The 12,165-nt window shown below is 41.8% G+C and overlaps 1 protein-coding gene across 2 annotated transcripts in view; it reads right to left on the bottom strand.

Moving 5' to 3' along the window:
* The window catches only part of LOC308100154 (spectrin beta chain, non-erythrocytic 1-like), a 134,376-nt gene that overhangs the window by 38,922 nt on the left and 83,289 nt on the right, over positions 1-12,165 (bottom strand). For both annotated transcript variants that reach the window (XM_080449074.1, XM_080449073.1), the window contains 9 exons: positions 10,986-11,144; positions 8,637-8,732; positions 7,802-8,008; positions 6,901-7,054; positions 5,749-5,900; positions 4,622-4,840; positions 4,355-4,435; positions 2,538-2,744; positions 1,222-1,433 (listed from right to left, as the gene is read on the bottom strand). In XM_080449074.1, the coding sequence (XP_080305200.1) occupies positions 1,222-1,433; positions 2,538-2,744; positions 4,355-4,435; positions 4,622-4,840; positions 5,749-5,900; positions 6,901-7,054; positions 7,802-8,008; positions 8,637-8,732; positions 10,986-11,144 (1,487 nt within the window). The remainder of the gene's footprint in view (positions 1-1,221; positions 1,434-2,537; positions 2,745-4,354; positions 4,436-4,621; positions 4,841-5,748; positions 5,901-6,900; positions 7,055-7,801; positions 8,009-8,636; positions 8,733-10,985; positions 11,145-12,165) is intronic.

Genomic DNA, 12,165 nt, shown 5'->3' with positions numbered 1-12,165 from the left:
CATCAACTTACAAAATAAAAGATGACTGTTTATGTGAAACCCATTTAATGAAAAACACACTGAGATGATATGACGTCTGACCTCTGTACCCGTGTTCATGGCCTTTGTACCCATAGACACTTTATGTATGAATACGCTTCACTGGCCACTGTATTATACGTCAATGTTGCCGGCATATTGGGTGGGTCAGCTTGTTATAACTGCACTGCAAGAAGTATGTCTGAGTTGTATATACTGTAAGTACCTGAGACTAAAACATTGTTTTCCTGCTTTATAGCCTTTACTGCTACTATCTATCTATGTGATATAATGTGAGATAAAGCGTTTTGGCATGAAAACCCAAATATTTAATTTAACCAAGTAACCTATAACATAATTACATCATGACTGCTTGAAAAATCGGTTGACAATTCAGTGAGTTATGATTTGAATAGTGGAGAGACCTCATGCTTCAATAGACAGACATAGGACATGCATGCATGCATTAGGAGGCACTGCTTGCTCTAACTAGAGTTCTCAAATTCTGCCCGAACCCAATCCTACCCGACCCTTCGGGCCGGACCAAGCCCAAAATCTATGGTAAATGGTGCATTTATATAGTGCTTTTATCCAAAGCGCTTTACATTGATTGTGCCATTCACACACACATTCATACACCGATGGCGGAGGAAACCATGCAAGGCACCAACCTGCTCATCGGGAGCAATTAGGGGTTCAGCGTCTTGCTCAAGGACACTTCGACACCAACTCTGGTCGAGCGCCCCAGCCCGGGATCGAACTGGGAACCTTGCAGTTTCCAGTTCACTCTACCCGGCCACTCTCCCTGAGCCACTGCCGCCCCCGCTTGCACTGCTTGCTCTAACTAGAGTTCTCAAATTCTGCCCGAACCCAAATCCTACCCGACCCTTCGGGCCGGACTGGGCCCAAAATCTATGCAAATTATTTGAGGACAAATGGACCTGTATAGTCTGTAATTGGTACACTCGCATTCTCTCTAAATTAAGGATTTTACAGTGTAGATTAGGATCCCAGAGATAACAAATCAAAAAGGGGGCCCGTGGCCGGGTCCTTGAAAGTAAAAAGATTGAGAATCACAGCACTAACCAATGTGGCGGCCAAAGTGACGTCTCGCCCCAATATGTAGCGGCAGCGGTATCTGCCAGTACGTATACCTATATACATCTAACTGTGTAGTATGACCTGTGCAGTATGACCTCTGACCTGTGTTGGATGACCTCCAGGTCCTCCAGCCTCTCAGGTATCTGCATGGCGTTGAGCCACTGCTCCTTCTCGTCGATCCACACCGCGCAGGCGTGCGCCTCGCTCAGCATCTTGTAGAGCGACAGGGCGTCCTGCAGGGCCTGCTTCCTGAGCCGCGTCAGCTCACACACCTCCTTGTAGCGCTCCTCGATGCCCGAGAGACGCCCTCCGACCTAAAACACAACACTCGTCGTGATTAATCAAGCGTATTCATTCGGTGATGCCTCGTTATGTTGACACTTTTGATTGCTTTTGAAAAATCGAACAAGTTTCGAAACTGAATTCTGTCACTTTATCGCCGCGGCGAGTATAAAACAGTTTCATCCTCGGAGAACGCCTTTGGTTGCGGCAAGCTGAAAAACGTTGACCTTCATTTGAAGTAGAGATGTACCGATTAGGGATGCAAATTGTCGATTAATTCATTAATTGATAGTTGATAACCTTAACGATCAATTAAACGATTCATTGATAAGTGGCGTTTTTTAGGACCAAAAGGAAGATTCTTGTCCGAAACCGGAAATGAGTGCAGAAACATTATGGCCTTGATGTATATAACATTAACGAGCGTCAACGAGCATCAGCTGGACACAGACACACACACCTCCCCTCTGCAGTGCTCTATGGAGTATGATGGAATAAGATTAAGGATTACTGTGATTATGGTAAGCTTTATTTTTTTTCGATTATCATTTATAGATTCATTGTTTACATCCCTAGTACCGATAACTTGCGTATCGGTCGATACTGAGTACCTATCCGATACCAGTGTCCTTGTGCATGTCAGTCCAAGCACCCATAGGTGCTCATTACCACAACGCTATTGCGTAATACAGATGAGCGCAGCAACAGTTGATAGATTCGAACGTTGCGGGCCAAACTGTAGATTAACAGCAGCAGTAGACAGCAACAGTTAAGAGAGTGCACCTCATCACAAGCCTGCTGGGCTTCAGGCAGGGTCTTGGACTGCTAGTGTAACAGTATTAGACAGGAAGAGCCAGTGATGTAAAGAAACTAAGTACATGTACTCAAGTACTGTACTTAAGTACAATTCTGAGGTACTTTTACTACAATTTTCTATACTTTTACTTCTACTCCACTACATCTCAGAGGAAAATATTGTATTTTTACTACAATAATATGAACACTTTAGTTACTAGTTACTTTGCAGATTTGGATTATTATTACAAAACATACATGAACCACTTCAGCCCCATTTAAACTTGAAAATAGAACATTACAAGTAAAAAAAAATTGCACTTTTTCCACAGACAGTGTACCTCATCAGAAGCCTGCTGGGCTTCAGGCAGGGTCTTGGACTGCTCGTGCAGGGCGTCGATGACGGGCCTGTAGCCGTGGATCTCTTCCGCCACGTCCTTGTGTTTCTTCATCAGCGCCTGGGTGGAGAACTCGTCGTGGCCGACGTCAGCGCTGGACACGATCCTCAACACGTCCAGCATCCACGTGTCAATGTCGTCTGCGTCCGTCTGCAGAACACACACGAGGTTACCACATGATGACCACATCCTGTTATGTGATGTTATGCTACTATGTGTTATGGTTATTTGTATTCATCTCATGGTCTTTTTCAACACCTAAATAGAATAACACTAATCTAAAAAACAACCAATACAAGACACAATACATAAAACTGTGAAACAAAGGCAACGAAAGGATTTCAATAACCAGTCAGAATCTATGCATGCGAGCACTGTTGATTTGATTTTAACCTTAAAATTGAGTCCTCTGTTAAACACATTGCCATCAGCCTATAGTTTTAGTTCCGTGGGCAGAGAATTCCAGAGTTTTGCTCCATTTCTCCTTTTACTGAGAAGGAGGACTGTCCAAATGAGATCTTGAGTATCAGTAACGCTGAGGAAGGCCTACGTGCTGCGAAACATGACCCGTGTTTTTTGTAGACTGCTGCTGCGGATCATTATTTAAGACTCCTAAACTTCTTCAGAGAGCGCGGGTGATTCTTTCATTGTCAAGAATCTGCACCCAGTTTAACTGGATCAGGGGTCTTCAACGTTTTTCAGGCCAAGGACCCCTTGGCTGAGAGAGAGATGAAGCAGGGACCCCCCCACTACATACAGTATAAAATTGTGTCGCAGATTAAACCTTTACATAGATGGTTTCAGACATTTAAACCACTTAAACCATAGGGCTGTGAATCTTCTGCTATCTCACGATTCGATTCGATTCCGATTCTTGGGGTCACGATTCCGATTTTTTCTAAACAAACGATTCTCGATTCAAAAACGTTTTTATCAGATTCAAAAACGTTTTTTTCCGATTCAAACGATTCTCAATTCAAAACGATTCTTGATTCAAAACATAGGATTTCAGGATCTACTCCAGTCTGCTGGCATGAGAGCAGAGTACAGTTATGTAGCTTTTATAATTGTAAAGGTTTTATCAACTGATAATAATGTAAACACACAAAGGTAAATCCAAGATCCCCCCCCCCCAAAAAAATTGGAAACTTTCTTTTTTTTTTTGCTTTTTTGAAAATGAGAATCGATTCTGAATCGTCCAACAGTAGAATCGCGATTCGTATTCGAACCGATTTTTTCTGACACCCCTATTAAACCATCAATACTTTGTAAACTTGACCTTAGGCTCAGTACTTGCTGCTCTTTTTTCCCCCTCTACACCAAACCTCTTCTCTGAAAATTGTAGATCTACAAGCTGCGATGCGCTGTGAGCTTGTAGATCTGCTATTTTTGGAAAATGTTGCCCGCAGAATATGGATGCTAGGGTTCATGTGGTTAATATATATATATATTTTAAAGCTATCACACAAAGATTTGGCGTCACCCTGTAGTAACTCTTAGGGGTCCCCGGACCCCCTGTTGAAGACTATACCTCAAGACTGCCCTTTACTTTTGAAGTGAGTTGCAAATGAGTTCTTGCACATGGGCAACAAGACAATCACCATTAGTGGAGGCTCAAGTAGTTGCTCCACTAGTGCTCTACTACTGCTCTACTACTGTGACAACCTCATGTCACATGATCATATAGCCTGGCTGGTAGCATGGAAGTCGTTAAACTTCCTTACAACATAAATGTCAAGGTTGTGCTAAAGTGTTGGCACCTGGAACTGGTGTTGGTTGCAGGCTTCCTCCAGACGAGCTTTTCTAACGGCAGACAGACGCTCCAGAGCCGACCACTGGTCCTGGAAGAGAGGAGATAAGAGATGATGAATACTGTACAATAGAGCTCTTCAACGGGTCCAAAATGACGGACCCAAACCCTAAAAGATGTAAAACGTTTTTTTTTTAATCTATTAACCCTTTAACAATATGAAACATTTGACTGTAAACATAATTTGAAAAGCTGTTTTATGTCCAACATTCCCTACCTGGATGTCCTGAATGCGTTCTCTGATTTTATCCGCTCCGAAGTGATTGGCCGCAACAAGCTCCTCCCCCTGCTTGATGGTCTGTTGGAGGTGGGCGGAGCGTCCGCTCATCTCGTCCTCGAAGGCTTTGTGCTGACTCAGCAGACGCCGCGCGCCCGTCAAATCCTTCCCACAATCGTCCAGGCTCAGGATCTGTTCCTTCTCCCGGATCCAACCCTCCTAAAGCACAGGAAATGACATCATAGAGTCAGTGGTGTAAAGTAACAAAGTACATTTACTCACGTGCTCTACTTGAGTACAATTTTGAGGTACTTTTATTTTACTTGAGTATTTCCATTATGCATCTACTCCACTAGATCTCAGAGACAAATATTGCACTTTTACTCCACTATAATTATTTGAAAACTTAAGTTAGGCTGCAAGTTAGTAGATTTAGACTACTACTACTACTACTACAAAACATACATACAAAAATTAAGCCCTATTTTATACTTCATCTCTTCGAAAATAACCGATCTACAAGCTTACAACAGATTGGCTATGTTCGAAAGATTTTGACAAATTTGAGAAACGTTTTAATAAGCTTGTGAAATGGGACATTCTGCATAATTAGTACTTTTACTTTTATACTTTACTTTATGATGCCAATGCGTTTGTACTTTTGAATACAGGACTTTTACTTGAAACAGAGTATTTCTATATTGCGGAGTACTTCTTCTGGCACTGCTATTAAACTGTAAACAACATTACAAACGGTCAGTGGCGCGTTGTGAGCTTGTAGATCAGCTATTTTCGGCACACATCCAAGTATACTGCTCAAAGAAATGTAGGGAACACTTTGATCCCTTAATTATTTTGAGTTTTCATGAACTGTGTACATACTGCTAACAAAAACTGCTCAAAAGAAGTAAGGGATCAAGTGTTCCCTTAATTATTTTGAGCAGTGTATAAATCAGGCATTACGACACCATCAAGGCCCGTCCATAATACATTTTAGTCGACTAAATCAACTGTGGATTTAGTCGACTAAAACCGTATGATATCTAGTCAACTAAAACTAGACTTTTTCAGATGACTAAAATACGGCTAAAACTTTCAAAATGTCATGTAAAAACACTGCTTCAGACCTCCTCGGCCATCTCCCAGAAGAACTTCCACAGACGTCGGGACTCCTCCAGCCGCGCTCGGCGCTCTGCGGCCAGCTGACTCAGCTCCTGGTAGCAGAACTCCATGTGGGACACGCGGTCCCGGATGACCTGGGGGTCACATGGCTTATAGCCTGCAGGGGAGAGGAGAGGAGAGGAGAGGAGAGGAGAGGAGAGGAGAGGAGAGGAGAGGAGAGGAGAGGAGAGGAGAGGAGAGGAGAGGAGGAGATATGTTTCAAGGGCAACAGAACACATTGGGATCTAAAGTGCAGTATTCATTTCAACTGCAGGGTGGCAGTGTTGTCTTTCAATGGTTAACATTAGCAGAGTCTATACTGTGTGAACACACTGCATATTAAGCTCTGCAGTGTTGTTTAGTTTGAGTGTTTAAGGTTCAGTGAGAACTTACTATATATCCTTGTCTGTCTGTCTCCGTGTGTCTGTCTCTGTGTGTGTGTGTGTGTGTGTGTGTGTGTGTGTGTGTGTGTGTGTGTGTGTGTGTGTGTGTGTGTGTGTGTGTGTGTGTGTGTGTGTGTGTGTGTGTGTGTGTGTGCAGTGGTGGAAAAAGTACTCAAATTCTTTACTTAAGTAAAAGTACCAATACTGCAATATAAAAATACTTTGTTACAAGTAAAAGTCCAGAATAAAAAAAATACTTGAGTAAAAGTACAAAAGTATTGGCATCAAAATGTACTTAAAGTACCAAAAGTAAAAGTACTAAATATTTGAAAATAGCCGATCTACAAGCTCACAACGCGTCGCAATGCGACGCGTTGTGAGCTTGTAGATCTGCTATTTTCAATTAGCATAGGTTTAAAATAGGTTTAAAGTAGTTAATGTATGTTTCATTATATCATAATTTATATCTGAAAAGTAACTAGTAACTAAAGTTTTCAAATAATTGTAGTGGAGTAAAAGTACAATATTTGCCTCTGAGATGTAGCGGAGTAGAAGTAAAAGTATTGGAAATTGGAAATACTCAAGTAAAGTACAAATACCTCAAAATTGTACTTAAGTACAGTACTTAAGTAAATGTACTTAGTTACTTTCCACCACTGTGTGTGTGTGTGTGTGTGTGTGTGTGTGTGTGTGTGTGTGTGTGTGTGTGTGTCTGTGCGTGTCTCTCTCTCTTACCCTCCTTGTCGTCAGCGAACCTCTGTGCGTTGTTGTTGACGGCCTTGACGCGGTCGGCCTGGATGGCGATGTCGGCCTCCACCAGCGTGTGCTTCTGCAGCAGGTCCTCCACGCCCAGCAGGTGTTTGCCATAGTCCTGAGACAGCAGCAACATCTGGAGGACAAACACACACACATCCTGAAACATCTGGAGGGTAACATGAACTGACCCCCTGAAAACAACAGCGACTATCAGTTTAGAACAGAGAGCTTCACCTCCATCTCATCCTTCCTTCCATCCATCTCATCCCTCCATCCATAGCTTCATCTCACCCCTCCATCCATCCCTCCCTCCCTCCAGCCATACCTTCATCTCATCTCATCAGTGGTGGAAAGTAACTAAGTACATTTACTTAAGTACTCTACTTAAGTAAAATTTAGAGGTATTTGTACTTTACTTGAGTATTTCCAATTTCCAGTACTTTTACTTCTACTCCACTACATCTCAGAGGCAAATATTGTACTTTTACTCCACTACATTTACTTGAAAACTTTAGTTACTAGTTACTTTTCAGATATAAACTATGATATAATGAAACATACATTAACCACTTTAGCCCTATTTTATACATAGGCTATTTGAAAATAGCAGATCTACAAGCTCACAACGTGTCGCATCGCGACGCGTTGTGAGCTTGTAGATCGGCTATTTTCAAATATTTAGTACTTTTACTTTTGATACTTTAAGTACATTTTTATGCCAATACTTTTGTACTTTTACTCAAGTAAATGTTTAATTCTGGACTTTTACTTGTAACAGAGTATTTTTATATTGCAGTATTGGTACTTTTACTTAAGTAAAGAATTTGAGTACTTTTTCCACCACTGCATCTATCCCTCCCTCCCTCCATCCTTACTGTACCTTCATCTCGTCCATCCAGTCCATGATGTAGAGCATCTCCTGGAAGACCCTCTGCAGCCCCAGGTTGAGCTCCAGACGCAGCCTGCGAGCCTTCAGCAGCTCCAGCAGGTACTCCCACAGGCGGATCACGTTGTCCTTCCTCGCCGTGACGCGCTTGATGTCGTGATAAGACTCCTTCTCCAGCTCATTGGCCACCAGCACCACCGCCTGGCGGGGGGGGGACGGAGGAGGAGAGACCGATGAAAGAAAGAAAGACGGGACAGACGAAAGAAAGAAAGAAAGAAATGCTTTTAACCCATTGAGACCTGAAGCCGATTCTACATGTCTCCTAAATCTCAACAGTATTCTGAAAAACGTATGTTTCTATATCAGTGGTGCTCAAACTTTTTCATGTCAAGAACCCCCAAAATTATATGTATTTGGCTGCGGACCCCCATCAAAATATCTTGTTCCAGGGACCCCCCAGAAGCAAAGATTTGAGTTAAAAATGTCCGCTTTAAATATATATATATTCAAAGATTTGCACACATTTTCACGATTTTTCAAAAATAGCAGATCTACAAGCTCGTAGCGCGGCACTCGGTGCCGCGCTATGAGCTTGTAGATCTGCTATTTTTGAATAGCCAAAAGTGTAAAATATGGCTTTTTAGCTCAGATCTAAAAATGACACAGATACCAGGTCTTAATGGGTTAACGACCATATCATTGACAGTGTGTCTCGACCAATCACTGTTTATGCCAACCATCCCATCCCCTCGGGCAATGGGATCTAAATGCAAAGTGTTGCCATGGCGTGGTAAAGGCAATCTTGTTTAAAAAAAATGTAATCACACACCTGCACTCGCTCCTCGTACGCAGCGATGTCCGTCTCTATGGCCTCGTGTTTCTTAGTGGCGGCGTCTACTGCCTGGAGGTCAAAACCAAAGTTATCCTGCAGAGGAGAGAGGAAATATGATACAATTTACAATTTAGGCATTTAGCAGACACTCTTAACCCATTAAGACCTGAGGCGATTCTTTAAAAAAAATCTAAATCCTATCAGTTTTTTGAAAAAAATATAAAAAATAATTTTTCGCGATTTTTCAAAAATAGCAGATCTGCAAGCTCGTAGCGCGGCACTCGGTGCCGCGCTATGAGCTTGTAGATCTGCTATTTTTGAATAGCGAAAGAAATCTAAAGTGACACAGATGCGTTCCAGGTATTAATGGGTTAATCCAGAGTGATTTACAGTAAGCAAGGTAAACTCGAGGTAATTCATCAAATGCATAGAGATAGTAATGTAGGATCATAGGCAAACCATGAACCTATCATCAGTCTTAACAGTATGACATAAAAAAAATAATTAATCTGTACATTGAAACTATACACATTATAGGATACCTGGTCTACAAATGAATCTGGCATCCGTCTACATAACATGCTATCTAAATTACATTTTAGCCTTTGCATAAGCCTGCAAGGTCGTCAATGCTAGGGGCAGGTGCTACAGGCTAAGGTGCAGTCTGAAGGGGTGAGTCTTCAGATGACGGCGGAAGATTGGGAGTGGGTCTGCAGTTCTAATTGCAATGGGGAGTTCATTCCACAATTTGTGAGCCAGAAAGGAGAAGAGTCTGGGAGGTGTTGAGCGTTGTGCCGGATGTTTTAGGGAAGGTTCTGACAGCTTCCCTGTGTTAGCTGTGTGAGCGGGAGGGGATGCGGTTCTACAAGCTGACCTTGTGTGTAGATTTTCAAATAGTCAATGTGTATAGGGTTAAAGTGGTTAAAGCTGCACTATGTAACTTTCATCTTTCTACCTCAGATTTGAACCCGTTTCCTGTGCAATTGGTGACATTTTTACCATTGAGCTAAATGGCGCCTGCCTGCTTGCTCAGGGGATAAATTAAATCTCAACCATCAGGTCAAAATTTGTGTCAGAGCCTGTGTCTAGGTGAGACATGACCTTTGACACGATCTAAATGTCTCAATAAAAGACCAGGGAGACAAAATACAACCACCCCAATTGTATAAGTTATATTGTATTAACATACACTCTACCATACAGATCGGACAAAATAAACATTAATTCAAAAAAAAGTTACATAGTGCCGCTTTAAACTGATGCTGATGCTATGTTAACTCACTTTGCTGCAGACCCCCTGGAACCCCCCCAAGACCCCTGGGGGTTCCCCCGACCCCACTTTGAGAAACACTGTACTAGACAACTAAAATGACAAACACTGTACTAGACATCTAAAATGACAAACACTGTACTAGACAAATGAAATGACAAACACTGTACTAGACAACTAAAATGACAAACACTGTACTAGACATCTAAAATGACAAACACTGTACTAGACAAATGAAATGACAAACACTGTACTAGACAACTAAAATGTCAAACACTGTACAAGACAAATGAAATGACAAACACTGTACTAGACATCTAAAATGACAAACACTGTACTAGACATCTAAAATGACAAACACTGTACTAGACAAATGAAATGACAAACACTGTACTAGACAACTAAAATGACAAACACTGTACTAGACAAATGAAATGACAAACACTGTACTAGACAAATGAAATGACAAACACTGTACTAGACATCTAAAATGACAAACACTGTACTAGACAAATGAAATGACAAACACTGTACTAGACATCTAAAATGACAAACACTGTACTAGACAACTAAAATGTCAAACACTGTACAAGACAAATGAAATGACAAACACTGTACAAGACATCTAAAATGACAAACACTGTACTAGACATCTAAAATGACAAACACTGTACTAGACAACTAAAATGACAAACACTGTACTAGACATCTAAAATGACAAACACTGTACTAGACCAGGGGTTCCCAAAGTTGGGGTCGCGGGACACTGACGGTGGGGTCGCGAGATTATTTTGGGTAATAAAAAAAATATATGTATATATATTTTTTTTTCCAACAGAATCGATGAAATACAATCTAAAAATGATTACAAATAGTACATTTTACCATTTTAATACATTACAAATGCGCACCGAACGTGCAAGTTTCTGTGCATAAATTACACCCCGGGTTAGGTGGGGTCGCGAGTCAATGGCCGCATTATTTTGGGGTCGCGGGCTGAAAAGTTTGGGAACCCATGTACTAGACAACTAAAATAACAAAAACAACAATGTGTGTGCGTGTGTGTGTGTGCGTACCTGTGACACTAGTCTCTGGTTCTCACTCAGCCAGGTCTCTCTCATGGCCGCCTTGCGGTCGAAGCGTCTCGCCAGCTGCTCCAGTTTCTCCTGGCGAATCAGCTCCATCCTCAGAGCCAGCTCGCGCTCATGCTCTGCCTTCTCCAGACGCTCCCACGACTGATACACACACACACATATATATCGTCGCTGTCGGTGGAAACCTTGTATGTCCAACATTTAGCTTGTAGATCTGCTATTTTTACTACTTTTGTGCGGCACTCTTGTATGATAAAGTAGGCCATTAATTAATGAAAAAATTAACTGTTATGCAGCATTAGCTTTAGTGACAGGATCAGATATATTCTACATTATATTATTTTCCCCAATGCAGTCGTTCTGTCAATTCTCAACCCTGCTTGTAGTATAGTCCCTTGTCTCTGCTGACCCCTAGTGGTTGGTTCGTCAGGCAAGCACATGAGATGCATAGAGCTATACAGTACATCGTTGCTGTCGGGCGGAAAAAGTCCAAAACCGTTCCTTTATTATCATAATTCTGAAAAACTATTTGAAATAGTGAAAATAGCTGATATACAAGCTCACTATGTGATGCGTTGTGAGCTTGTATATCTGCTATTTTCACTACTTTTGTCCATCACTCTTGTATGATGAAGTAGGGCGTTTATTTACGACAAAACATAAAAAGTTGAGATATGGAGATACGAGGTTTCTGCCCGACAGCAATGATGTTATCTAGAGGACAACGTTGTGAGATAGACCGGCTGCTGTCGGCCGAATGGTCCCCCAAGTATAACGATGCTAAGGTTCGAGTAATATGTGCAGCCTTGATTTGGGAAATATCGATTATACGTTCTGTTATTGGAACGGCATCGCTTTTAAACGCGTGGTATCGGAAAAGTATCAAAGTATGGATACGTTTGACAACCCTAGTTAAAAGGAGTAGTTCACCCCAAAAAACACTTATTTTCTATCAATTACACACCCCATGAAGCCTTGAATTCATGGATTTGTTTTTGTTTTTGTCGCATTCCAAAGCCAATAATTCGATGACCGGGTGGCTGCTCAGTAGGAGACTCAATTGAGACTACGCTGGCTTCATGGGGTGTTTAATTGATAGATAATGAGTATTTTTTGGGTGAACTACTCCCTTAACTCATTCAGTGCCACTGGACGTCTAAGA

Source organism: Gymnoscopelus braueri (assembly GCF_963280865.1).
Source record: "Gymnoscopelus braueri genome assembly, chromosome: 14".
Taxonomy (NCBI): domain Eukaryota; kingdom Metazoa; phylum Chordata; class Actinopteri; order Myctophiformes; family Myctophidae; genus Gymnoscopelus; species Gymnoscopelus braueri.
This window is presented reverse-complemented; position numbering and strand designations above follow the sequence as displayed.